Source organism: Mus caroli, unplaced genomic scaffold (assembly GCF_978045245.1).
Source record: "Mus caroli unplaced genomic scaffold, Mus_caroli_1 scaffold_7, whole genome shotgun sequence".
In the NCBI taxonomy this organism is placed as follows: Eukaryota; Metazoa; Chordata; class Mammalia; order Rodentia; family Muridae; genus Mus; species Mus caroli.
Genome location: NW_028227262.1, coordinates 79240598 through 79255009, shown reverse-complemented (window position 1 = coordinate 79255009; position 14412 = coordinate 79240598). Strand labels below are relative to the sequence as shown.

Below are 14412 nucleotides of genomic sequence, written 5' to 3'. Positions count from 1 at the left end.
GATAGGATAAGCAACTGATTGATCTGAAAAAAAAATTAATAAGGAGGATGACTCTTAAGTATGTGGTCACTGATTTTCATTCAGACATATATCAAAGATGTATTCATGTTTACAACTAGCAGCAATAATACCTATATACATGAACATATTTCATGTAGTAAAACCATATATGAATGCATTAACTAAGCAAGAAAATCATTCCGATAAACATAGACAATCAAAATGCTTATTTATTTTATACTTCCATCAAAGTGTGTCACAGACACTTGAGCACATGGTAATTATAGGGGCCTGGTTTCTTCTCTATATACAGACAGAAATGAATTCATTGTTACCCAGGTCCCATGTAACAAAGGCTGCTGGTAGACTACAGTATCTGTGCTACACCTGCACCACACATGAGGAACTCAGCAGAGAAGACTGTCTCCTGTCTTATTACCTGAAATGTTTGACTTCACTTGCAACACATCTGCTTTATGGGTAGACTTTTATGCTGCATAAGTTCTTTCTGGTGGCTTCCTCTTCCTTCACTGCCTTCATGAGGCTGCATTCTCAGAACATTCTACAGTTCTTATTAAATACAAGACATTATAAAATGGATAGAACTTGATGAGTCTCTTACCAATTTCACCAGCCCTTTTACAAATGCTCTGGAAGCACATTTTCCAGAACACTTCATTGCCTTAGAGCAAATAGCGTTATGGTCCACTTATGATCTAACTCTTGGACTTCTGTTTAACCTTCCATGACATTCAAATTTTCTTTTCCATAGAAATATGTAAAAGGATTGGATTCCTCAGAGGAAAATACGCATCAGCTATAAGAAGCCTTGACTAATTTTAATGATATTGTTCTGGTGTCAAGATTGTGATTTTGTTTGCTGACTGGAAAACCAAAGTATAAGGTGCTACTTGTTTAGTGTAGAGAAAAGTGACATGAGACTCACAGATCAGAGTTCACATTCACATTGATTCATGACCAATTTCTTCAGGGCCACGAATATAGAAGCATTGTAATATACTACCTCATTTATAAGAAGCTGCACAGAATCTTCCAAAACAGAAAAAAAGAAATCAAAGAAAAATTCATTTGCGTCAATTTAGGTTACCATTAGAAATATATCACACCTTGATGGGTTTTAACTATCATGAACTTTGAGATCAAGTTAGGGATATGGTATGTGAAGTCAAGGTTTTTGTCTTAGACTTACTGATTATATGTTTTCCTATGCCCCTTAATGTCCTCAACTTTGAAAATTCTTGATGATGTTAACAAGCACATTTTATTCAGATAATAAGGATACGTAAGCTTGGATCATAACTGCTTAAGTAGGGAACCAAAAGAAGTTTTGTCTTCATACTCATCATTTAGAAATCTCTTCAATTTTCAAACAATTATATTCTCAGATATAGAAATATTCTAAAAAAACTTCAGAAATTTTATTTTATTCACTCTAGTCTATGGACAATTTATCCAGGCCTCAAGAATTATATATTTCTCAATGAAAAGTGGTAGTTCAAATGGAAAGGAGAATGTGATTTCTCATATAATGGAGGTAAAACTTTACAGGTGCTATGATCAGACAGGCTGTGGATTTGGATGATATGGGAGGTAGGAAGCATCTCAGAGGATTTGGAAAAAGGAAAAATCTACCTGCTTGTACTCTAATGCTAATTGGATCTACAAATCGATTTGAAAGTATGGGTCTGCACATAGCTTCTGGGAACTTGCCCCCAAGTTAATTCTGAATGGGAAATAAAAATGCCAGCAGCCACACCTTTGGAGGAGAGACACATTTATTCAATAGGGTTCCTGGGCCTTGTACCACAAGGAAAAGGAGGAAAGAGAGAGATAGGAGGCTACCATGGAATAGTAAAAACATGCAAGTGGGAGAAGCAGAAACACCCTGTAAAGGGGCCAAGACAATCAGCCCAGAGGGTACTCAATTAGGTCAAGAGCATCCAAGACAAAACACAGAAATTAGAAAACACTAACTTGGATTTATCTGTAGGAGGTTGGTACTAATAACCTATATTTTAGGCAGCTACTCAGCCGTTGTGCTACTTAAGACTGTAAAACTTTGTGTTTCTGGAAAAATAAATTGTATAAGGCAGAAAGAAAGCATGCAACAGGATTTATTAAAACTGTCTCCTTAGAGGCCCTGCCAGTGCCTGACAAACACAGAAGTGGATGCTCACAGCCATCCATTGGACAGACACAGTGTCCCCAATGAAGGAGCAAGAGAAAGTACCCAAGGAGCTGAAGGATCTGCAACATCACAGGAGGAACAACAATATGAACTAACCAGTTCCCACACATCAGAGCTCCCTGGGAATAAACCACCAACCAAAGAAAACACATGGTGGGACTCATGGTTCTAGCTGCATATGTAGCAGAGGATGGCCTAGTAGTCATCAGTGGGAGGAGAGGCCCTTTGATGGCGTGAAGGCTCTATGCCCCAGTGTAGGGAAATACCAGGACCAGGACAAGGGAGTGGTTGGGTTGGTGAGCAGATGGAGGGGGGAGGGGATGGGGAGTTTTTGGAGGGGAAACCAGGAAATGGGATAACATTTGACATGTAAATAAAGAAAACATCTAATAAAAATTAATACAACAGAAAAATACAGGTAGAAGACATTTTATGAAAAGTCTAATTTGAAAGAAAACTTTTTAAAAAATAAAAAGGTACACATAAATTATAAATTAGCCCACAAATCTAATTCAAAGTGAGTGGAATACACTGTCAAATTTTACAACATGCCACATTTGTGAGGGTAGATTTATTATTTTAATGTTTCAAGAAGGAGAGATAGGTACTCTGTGATTAATATGGGTGGCTCTCTATTTAGACTGACAGTCTTACTATGCATATCCATTCCTCTATTTGATCTTTGTTCAAGTATTTATGTTTAATTATACAGGTTCAGGAGATAGTTAACAGAAGACTGTCTATTAGAGTTCATGTAGAGGATATGATTTATCATTATAACTGTATTCAAAAACCAATGTAGGTACTTTCTATCTGTTCGTCTGCCTTTCAGAATACATTCCAGAATGTTTTAGATTAGAAATAAGATACTACGAAAGGGATCTTAGGGAGATAAACTTATTTCTGATACTGATAGCAAGGAAACTAGTGTCTCTATTCATTTGGGAATCTTAGGTTGTTAATGTATCCCTAAAGGTGTGTGTGTGTGTGTGTGTGTGTGTGTGTGTGTGTGTGTGTGTGTGTGTGTGTGCTCCTGTGTGTGCACTCATGTGTGTGCTCAGGTGTGCTTCTGTATATTGTGGTTGTGTGTGTGTATGAGTGTATGCATTTGTGTGTGTGTTTGTGTGTGTGTGTGTGCTTGTTTTGTGTACATAGCCCAGTACAAGTGGAGTACCAGCCTGCTAACCTATTTCCTATCCTTACCTGCTTAATAATTATAACTATCTTGTGTCTTGATGAATATAGCATGCAGAAAAGTTCCAGAGACTAGGCCATGACACTATTTATTATATTTCTCTACAGGTAGTTTGGCTCTATTCTTCCTTAGGCTCTGTTCTTCCCTCTGCTGTAGAATGCTGACAGAGCAGGTCTTAAAATAAATCCTTAGCAATTCTACATGATCCCTCTGAGCCTGATATTACTGGCTATACAGACACATAGTAAGTGATTTATTGTGATGTTGAAACAAGAAAGGTAAATTGGGAAAGGGAAAGATGACTTTAATAATCGGGTACAATGAGTATGAATCTTTGCCATCACAGTCACATGCCCTGGAATATGTGAATGTAATTAGATGAAAATGGTGTCTTTGAAGACACAGACATAAAGATTTACACCCTCTCCTCCTCTCTTTCCCATCCCCCTGACACTTGCCTGTCTGTGGAACCTGTTCCTATAACTGGGATGACTTGTATGGCCTCAGTTGGAGAGGATATAACTACTCTTAGAGTGACTAGGCATTTGATTTTAATACATGAACATTATTTCTTCTGGGACTAGTTATGAAGTTGATGATTCAGTCCTTGGTATAAACACTTGTCATTGATTGAAACTAAATAAGAACAGTGTATTAATGTATTTAGAATCAATACATCAGAAAGAGCCAATAGAAATACAGAATTTGTTAAACTTATATGGGTATTTGCACACTAGGGTTTTCAAAGAAGTGGTTGTATTTTAAAGATTTTTTGGTTTTGTTTTGCTTGTTTGTTTGTTTGTTTGTTTGGAAGGAGTTACAGGGACGAAGTTTAGAGCTGAGACAAAAGGATGGACCATCTAGAGACTGCCATATTTGGGGATCCATCCCATAATCAGCTTCCAAACGCTGACACCATTGCATACACTAGCAAGATTTTGCTGAAAGGACCCAGATATAGCTGTTTCTTGAGAGACTATGCCAGGGCCTAGCAAACACAGAAGGGGATGCTCACAATCAGCTATTGGATGGATCACAGGGTCCCCAATGGAGGAGCTAGAGAAAGTATTCAAGGAGCTAAAGGGATCTGCAGTCCTATAGGAGGAACAACAATATGAACTAACCAGTACACCCCCCACCCCGAGCTTGTGTCTCTAGCTGCATATGAATCAGAAGATGGCCTAGTTGGCCATCGGTGAAAAGAGAGGCCCATTGGTCATGCAAACTTTATATGCCTTAGTACAGGGGAACGCCAGGGCCAAGAAGTGGGAGTGGGGGGAGCGTGGGGGGGACTTTTGGGACAGCATTGGAAATCTAAATGAAATAACTACCCAATTAAATAAATATTTTGCCAAGGTTTACTTCAACTTTTATATAGGAATTAATTTTCATTAATTTTATTATTTATTCATTAAGACTTATTACCTATTCTTAAAGGAAGAAAAATATTCAGGGGATATGTTTTTAGGATTTTTCTGAATTCTAAATCATATTTTAATTGGAGATTATGCTTGATGATCTCAATATTTCTACTCAGTGTGTGAGATGATACTTCGGCAACAGTAACTGAAATGTATTATGTACAAACTTTTGCTCTGTTACTGGGTAAAGTGACTGTGGCTAATACTGAAATTTTGTGTAGTGTATTAATATGATCACAGATGTGGATAATGCTAATCTAAAAAAAAAAAGAAAAGAAATAAAAAGACATAACTCTCAGTCTCAAGAGTACAAGGAAAAAAGTTCTATGCTCCTTCTGGCATCTTCCTTAAGAAGGCATGTTGGAGAAGTGGATGCTCCCAGTCATTTATTGGATGGAACACAGGGTCCCCAATGGCAGAGCTAGAGAAAATACCCAAATAGCTAAAGGGGTCTCAAACCATATAGAAGGAACAACAATATGAACTAACCAGTACACTCCAGAACTTGTGTCCTACTTGCATATGAAGCAGAGGGTGGTCTAGTCGGTCATCAATAGAAGGAGAGGCCTTTAGTTTGCTAAGATTATATGCCCCTGTACAGGGGAATGGCAGGGCCAGGAAGAGGGAATGGGTGGTTTGGGGAGCTGGTAGGGGAGGGTATAGGGAACATTTTGGATAGAATTTGAAATGTAAATAAAGAAAATACCTTATAAAAAATTTTCACAAAACATATGAAGTTACGCTGGCAAATCATTTTGCCTATTTCTACTTTTTCCAAAGGTGAAGAATTGCAGAAAGCACAGAGCTAAGACTAATAACCTCTGATGTTATGAGAGACCTAAGCCACACCAATAATGCACATCTTCTCTGGAAAAGCTGATATTAGCATTTCTTTAAAAAATTAAATTGGCTTGTAAAACATTCAAACAAATTTTCTATATATCATAAAACTTGTGAACTGTAAGAGACAAAGGTGAGGAAGAAACAGCAAAACAGTGTTGTGGACATGACAAGATTCCCGATTTCATGAACTAACAGAAGCTGTGGATGTCTATATAAGACATGCAAGAAGTTAAGCCCATCAATATTGAAGCATGAAGTGGAAGGAGAGTGTGACACTGTGCCAATAGCTGATGAGTTTTTGGTAGTTGATGGCTTCTAAGGGAGGGAGAGACAATATTCTCTAAGAGTGTTTTCCCTGATATACTTAACATGCTTGCTCCAGAGGCTGTTCTTGCATCTTTGAATATATGATCAGCCCACAATAGACTCAGTTTCTAAGGTGTATAGTACTCAGTGTTTAGATATATTTATTTGTAGACATGAAGGGGGCCAAGAAATGAGGAGGGCATTGGAAAAAGAATATGTAGTGTTTTTAGTAAGGCAGAATTATGTTTTCTAGCAGATATGTATACTTAAATATTATCTACACATATAAAATTTAATCATCATTTTTAAAAACAATGAAAATTATGTTGGCATATAAAGGGAGAACCATTTTGTTCATAATGGTCCACATAGTGAAATGGATGGGAGACATAATCAATAAGGGGCCATGTCAATGAAGATTAAGTTGGGGCCGTGAAATAGGAGACCATGGAAAAGGGGTGAGAAAGCATCATAGAGTTGGGAAGGCAGAAGTCCAACTGTCTCTGCTCAGTCTCTGAAATAGCACAGCAGTTTGGAATCTTGAGTTTAAAGAGCTATTTATTGTTATTTTATGGATATATATAATTGTCAGTATGTCTATATGGGTAGCGTGGGCATTCTTGGTACCTGGTAATGATAAAACATGTTATCAGAGTATCTGAGACTAGACTTACAGATGGTTGTGAACTTGCAATATGGGAATTGAACCCAGGGCCTCTGGAAGAATAGCCAGTGATCTTAACTATTGAATCATCTCTCCAACACTCTGGAATCCTTTACTTTAGATCAGTGTATATTCAGACCTGCATAATACTGAGAAGATCAAGTTGTATTCTTTGAAGATACTTAGACTAAGGAGTGGAGTATGAGGAGAAGTTAGAACAGCAAAGTAAGTTCATAGAAAGAAACTGGTTCTCCTCTGTTCCCTCAAATGATTGCGCCTCATTAGTATTTTGTGCTTGACAAGCATCACAGATCATTTGACTGTAATAAGTAAATAAATAAATAAATAAATAAATAAATAAATAAATATTAGGAAGTATGTCTTTTTGGAGGACGTGTGGCATTGTAAAAGTTAATATGTCACTGAGGAGACAGGGCTTTGGGTCTTAAATGGTCAAACTACACCCAGTGTGAAACACTCCTCTCCATTTCTATGCTGCCTTTGGATCAAGATGTAGAACTCCCAGCTCCTCCAGCATTGTGTCTTCCTGCATGTTGACATGCTTTGTATCATGATGGTAATGGACTAAACCTCTGAAACTATAAGTCAGGGCTAACTAATTGTTTGCCTTTTTAAAAGTTGCCTTAATCATGGTGTCTCTTCACAGCAAAGAAAATCCTAAGACAGAAGAGCACTGTTGGAGATAATTGAAAGACACAATAAAAGCAGGGGAGACATTTATTTAAACACATCCCACTATATTCAGTACTACAAAGATATGTTAGGTTTTGCAATTTATCAAACAATTTGGGTAATGATCTTTCTGATTCTATTTTGTGGGACAATTGGAAGAGTATTGGTATTAACTCGTCTTTGAAGGTCTGATAGAATTCTGTGCTAAACCCATCTGGTCCTAAAGGGCATTTTTGTTTTTTGTTTTTGGGGTGTTTTGTTTTGTTTTGTTTTCTGGCTTTTTGGTTGGGAGACTTTTAGTGACTGCTTCTATAACTTTAGGGGTTATGGGTCAGTTTAGATGGCTATCTGATCCTTATTTAATATTGGCACCTGTTATCAGTCTAGAAAACTGCCCATTTCATCCAGATTTTCTAGTTTTTTTGAGTATGGGCTTTTGGAGTAGGATCTGATGATTTTTTAAATTTCCTCAGTTTCTGTTGTTATGTCTCCCTTCTTTTTTCTAATTTTATGAATTTGGATACTGTCTCTATGCCCTCTGATTAGTCTTTCTAAGGGTTTATCTATCTTATCGATTTTCTCAAAGAAACGTGTCCTGGTCTTGTTGAATCTTTATATAGTTCTTTTTATTTCTACTTTGTTGATTTCAGCCCTGAGGTTTGTTTTTTTGTTTGTTTGTTTGTTTGTTTTATTTTGTTTTTTTTTTTCCTTCTATCTATTCCTATTGGGTGTATCTGCTTGTTTCTTTGTTCTACAGTTTTCAGGTGCACTGACAATCTGCTAGTGTATATTCTCTTCAATTTTTTTGGAGGCATTTAGAGCTATGAGTTTTCCTCTTAGCACTGCTTTCATTGTATCTCATGAGCTTTAGTAGCACGTGCCTTCACTTTCATTAAATTCTAAAAAGTTTTTAATTTCTTTCTTTATGTCTCCCTTGTCTAATTTAGCATTGAATAGAACATTGTTCTGCTTCCATGTGTATGTGTGCTTTCCATTGTTCTTGATGTAACTGAAGACGTGTCTTAGTCCATAGAGATCTGATAGGATGCATGGGATTATTTCAAACTTCTTATATCTGTTGAGACCCGTTTTGTGATCAATGACATGATCAGTTTTGTAGAAAGAACCATGACTTGCTGAGAAGGTATATTCTTTTGTTTTAGGATAAATGTTCTATACATATCTGTTAAATCCATTTGGTTTATAGCTTCTGTTGCTTTCACTATGTCACTCTTTAGATTCTCTTTCTGCCTGCCTGCCTTCCTTCTGTACTCATGAAAATTCTAAGCAATCGACTAATAATTGATTCCCAACACCACCCAATAAATATACAGTGACTGTTGAATGTAAATACACTGGTGTTGTTTGTGACCCCGACCATGCCCCTTGGATGATAGGTTGGGGTAAAAATGTGTAGAGTTAATCATAAGGACTCTGGGAGTCTAGAAAGTATCAAAAGTAGACCCTTATTTATTGTAGGAAGTTGGCAAGCCTTTATACCCTCCACTGAGGACATGTTGGCTCATGACCACTTGTTCCATGTAGTTGGTAACATCTGATTGGTTGCTCTGATCATCAACTTTGTCTGTCATCATTGGTGTCTGAGTGTCATGCAGGCTATAGACTTTAGCAGACACAGACATTATTGTTTCACATAAGTGGGTCTCTGTAAGCAAACCATTATGATTTGCTTATTCATTTTTCCTTCATATTGCTATACATATAAGCATAAATACTAGAGTTCCAGGTGATATTAAATCATATGAAATATTTTTATTTTTCAAATAATTATTCTCTCTTTATTCTAAATATTTAAGAATCTTTTCTAGTTCCATAGAAATGTATGATACACCAGTGCTATGGATTTTCACCATTCTGTATATAGAATTCAAGAGTGTTTTGCTTGCAAATAACTGAGACTTATGTTAAACTGATACTAGCCTCTGAGTCTCTGAAGCTGAGCTCTCTAGTCTTTATGGGAACAGGAGTAAACTGTATGCCATTGTGTCAGACAATGCATCAACTGAATTTCCAACAATTATAATAATATGGAAGAATCAATCATTCCCTCTGTCCATCGAGGATGAGATTTTCTCTAGTGGCAGTCTACTGGAGGAAGATTATCCTTATGATTACACAAGGACAACATTAGGCAAAATATTCTAGAGCTGAAATAGAGTGAAGAGAATTCATAGGCTAGGGAGACTTCCAGTCTTCTTCAATAGCTCTAAACTCACAGCAGGCCCCATCTGTTTTGTTTCCACTTAGAAGAAGGTTGAGGTACCATGAAAAACAGCTGAAGCAGCCCAGCCTCACACTTCTGCTTTCCTGGTGATTTTTGCTATGGTCTGCATCACTGTGTGAGGCCAGCTGTTACTCTGTTGACAGAAATACATTCCAAAATCTTCGGTCTCCACACTGTTGATACTGAGAGTGAAATCTGTCCCTGATCCACTGCCACTGAACCTGGAGGGGATCCCAGAGATGGACTGGGAAGCATGCCTAATGAGAAGCCTTGGAGAGTCATGTGATTTTTGTTGATACCAGTGTAGGTTGTTGCTAATACTTTGGCTGGCCCTGCAAGAAAGACTGACTCTATCTCCTGGAGTCACAGACAGGGTGGCTGGAGACTGAGTTAGCAAAATATCACCTCTGGAGGCTGGAAAAATAGAAAAAAAAAGTTTAGTAGGACACAGTATTGAATATGAAAGTCACTCCTAAACTACTTAAAAAAAATAAAAGACTTTCATTGTATCAATTTCTTTAAACAGGAAGTCAAATACAATGTGGTGCTAGGTTCCAAATAAAATAAGAAAATTTCATATTTAAATAATATCGCCACTTTATTTCCATGTCCAAGCAGTCATACCTGAAATCCAGAAAAGCAGAAGTCCAAGTATCTGAGGTTTGAAGACCATCTTTGAGCTTTCCCTTAGTTTGTGTGGATCATGACACAGTTCTGATAGAGACCTTCTTATAATACTCTAAGGGGCAGGAGCACTAAAAGAAGATGTATTTATGCAAATCATACTGACTTTATAATATTTGTAATAAGATCTGGTCAGAAAAGCAGGCTCCTAGTGCCTTCTTAGAATATTTATCCCCTTGCTGGTTACCTGAATAGATGTTGAAGTTTAAAAGAGACTTGGCTTCTACTTACATGCTTACATAATTAGCATAGTTTAAGGAAATCTCATATCCATTGTCTTCTTCCAGGCTGATGTTGTTTTCTTTGATGTTTCTTTACAGTATGGGTGAAGAATCTTTAAGAATCTTTAAGAAACTGAACATTCAAAGTAGCATAACAACATGTAAACCTAAAATGATATCACACTATCAAAATTTAATTAACAACAAGTAAGAAATTCAGGATATCTTATGAAGACAAATTTTTCCAGGGGGAGAAAAAAAATCCTTATAAATGTTTATAATCTGCCAGAATGAAGACGAATTTATGAGGTTGAGATATCAAAATACTTTTAGCACTTTTCCAATACGTCCCAAATAGTACATCTTTCATGTCTTTCCAACAACAGAAATGAGGAGTACTACAGATGTATTTCTTGAGTGTTTAAACAAATTCCTTCCATAGTACATGTTTTTCTTGTTACTTAAAAGACGATAATTTTCTCAAAGAATCAGATCCTAGTTTGGTTGATTCTTTGTATAGTTATGTATGTTTACACTTGGGTGATTTCAGCCCTGAGTTCTATTATTTCCCACCATATATTTCTCTAGGGTGAATTTACTTCATTTTGTTCTAGAGCTTTCAGATGTGCTCTCAAACTACTAGTGAATTCTCTCTCCACTTTCTTTTGGCTGCAGTCATTGCTATGAGTTTTCCTCTTAGCACTGCATTCATTTTGTCCCATAAGTTTGGGTATGTTGTGGCTTCATTTTCATTAAACTCCAAAAAAATCTTTAATTTCTTTCTTCATTTCATCCTTGACCAAGTTATCATTGAGTAGAATGTTGTTCAGCTTCCATGTGAATGTTGGCTTTCTAATATTTATGTTGGTATTGAAGACCAGCCTTATTTTGTGGTGATCTGATAGGATGCATGAGATTATTTCAATCTTCTTGTATCTGTTGAGGCCTGTTTTGTGACAGTTATGGTTAGCTTGGAGAAGTTCCTATGAGGTGTAGATAAAAAGCTGTATTAGGATAAAATGTTATATAATTTGGATAAAATGTTATATATAGTACATTTGTTTTGTAACTTCTGTTAGTTTCATTGTGTCTGTTTAGTTTCTGTTTTCATGGTCTGTCCATTGATAAGAGTAGGGTGTGGAAGACTCCCACTATTATTTAGTGTGGTAAAATATGTGCTTTGAGCTTTAGTAAAGTTTCTTTTATGAATTTGGATGCCCTTGCATTTGGAACATAGATGTTCAGGTTTGAGAGTTCATCTTGGTAGATTTTACCTTTGATGAGTGTGAAACGTCCCTCCTTATCTTTTTTTTTTTTTTTAGGTATTTTCCTCATTTACATTTCCAATGCTATCCAAAAAGTCCCAAATACCCTCCCCTGCCACTCCCCTACACACCCACTCCCACTTTTTGGCCCTGGCATTCCCCTGTACTGGGGCATATAAAGTTTGCAAGTCCAATGGGACTCTCTTTCCAGTGATGGCCGACTAGGCCATCTTTTGATACATATGTAGCTACAGTCAAGAGCTCTGGGGTACTGGTTAGTTCATAATGTTGTTCCACCTATAGGGTTGCAGATCCCTTTAGCTCCTTGGGTACTTTCTCTAGCTCCTCCATTGGGGGCCCTGTGATCCATCCAATAGCTGACTGTGAACATCCACTTCTGTGTTTGCTAGGCCCCGCCATTGTCTCACAAGAGACAGCTATATCTAGGTCCTTTCAGCAAAATCTTGCTAGTGTATGCAATGGTGTCAGTGCTTGGAAGCTAATTATGGGATGGATCCCTGGATATGGCAGTCTTTAGATGGTCCATCCTTTCGTCACAGCTCCAAACATTATCTCTGTAACTCCTTTCATGGGTGTTTTGTTCCAAATTCTAATAAGGGGCACAGTGTCCACACTTTGGTCTTCGTTCTTCTTGAGTTTCATGTGTTTAACAAATTGTATCTTATATCTTGGGTATCCTAAGATTTTGGGCTAATATCCACTTATCAGTGAGTACATATTGTGTGAGTTCCTTTGTGATTGTGTCACCTCACTCAGGATGATGTCCTCCAGGTTCATCCATTTGCCTAGGAATTTCATAAATTCATTCCTTTTAATAGCTGAGTAGTACTCCATTGTGTAAATGTACCACATTTTTTGTATCCATTCCTCTGTTGAGGGGCATCTGTGAGGCTGCTATGAACATAGTGGAGAATGTGTCCTTCTTACCGGTTGGGACATCTTCTGAATATATGCCCAGTAGAGGTATTGTTGGGTCCTCTGGTAGTACTATGTCCAGTTTTCTGAGGAACCGTCAAACTGATTTCCAGAGTGGTTGTACAAGCTTGCAATTCTACCAACAATGGAGGAGTGTTCCTCTTTCTCCACATCCTCGCCAGCATCTGCTGTCACCTGGATTTTTGATCTTAGCCATTCTGACTGGTGTGAGGTAGAATCTCAGGGTTGTTTTGATTTGCATTTCCCTGATGATTAAGGATGTTGAACATTTTTTTAGGTGCTTCTCTGCCATTCAGTATTCCTCAGGTGAGAATTCTTTGTTCAGTTCTGAGCCCAATTTTTTAATGGAGTTATTTGATTTAATGGAGTCCACTTTCTTGAGTTCTTTATATATATTGGATATTAGTCCTTTATCTGATTTAGGATAGGTAAAGATCCTTTCCCAATCTTTCGGTGGTCTTTTTGTCTTATTGACGGTGTCTTTTGCCTTGCAGAAGCTTTGCAACTTTATGAGGTCCCATTTTTTGATTCTCGATCTTACAGCACAAGCCATCGCTCTTCTATTCAGGAATTTTTCCCCTGTACACATATCTTCAAGGCTTTTCCCTACTTTCTCCTCTATAAGTTTCAGTGTCTCTGGTTTTATGTGGAGTTCCTAATGCACTTAGATTTGACCTTAGTACAAGGAGATAGGAATGGATCAATTCGCATTCTCATGCCTAATTGAAGACACTGGGGAACACAGGTCCTCCACAGAATAAGGAAACAAACAAACAAAAAAAAGACCCGCTCGCACAGTTCTCTGCACTATAAAGTTTTGCCCCTCAGGTACATTTCACAGAATTATAGGTAACCAGCCTTATTAGAAGCACATCCCAGTAGGGAGAGAAGACCCCAAATACCAAATCTTAGCCCACTGGGACACTTGCTGGTTTTGTTATTGTTGATAATAATGAGAGAAGAATTATGCAGGTTGCAAAATATACACAACCTGAGCCAAGTCCAACCTGTAGGAGTAAGTCTTTCACTTTAAAAATCCATCAATAAAATGTATGGAGCCAAATATTTTGTCAGATTCAGAAATATCAACATAAAGGCTTAAGAAACATTTAAATAGCAGTAAAATTAAGTCTCCCAATGAACATACCTCCTTTGTGGTAATACATCCTTTACAAAATGAATTCTATTTAATTCTTTCAGAAGATATTCTAAATAATTCATAATGTTACTTAGGAAGTTAGAAGATAATATGATAGACATCCAAGCATTTTACAAGTTAAATGAAAACTTCATTAAAAACACATGCATTTTTTGCCATGAGAAAATCAATTATTTAGGCCACAGGATCTCCTTTTTATTAGAGATTTTCTTTATTTGCATTGCAAATAGTCCCCTCCTCATTTCCCCTCTGAAAAGCCCCATTCCCTCCCCCCTCCCCCTGCTCACCAACCCACATAATCCAGCTTCCTGGCCCTGGCATTCCTTTATACTAGGGCATAACATGCATCTTTAAAGGAAAACAATGTGATGAAGAAGAAAAGATTAATACAAAAAATTAAACAGTTAAAATTTTGAGAATAAACTAGATTAATGAGATTAATTTCTGCTGACACAAAGGCAATACCATGGTTGTTCCAGCTCGAAGGATCAGAAACTGATAGAATTTGAGGTCTAGTCAAAGCATTCATCCACCCAGATGTGTCTACTCA

The 14412-nt window shown here is 37.2% G+C and overlaps 1 gene segment (V, D, J or C); it reads right to left on the bottom strand.

Moving 5' to 3' along the window:
• Positions 1-9643: 9643 nt before the first annotated feature.
• Positions 9644-10249, bottom strand: LOC110287733 (immunoglobulin kappa variable 5-48-like). The segment is given in 2 exon segments: positions 9644-9990; positions 10201-10249. Coding segments are annotated over 2 exon segments (396 nt in total).
• Positions 10250-14412: the final 4163 nt, after the last annotated feature.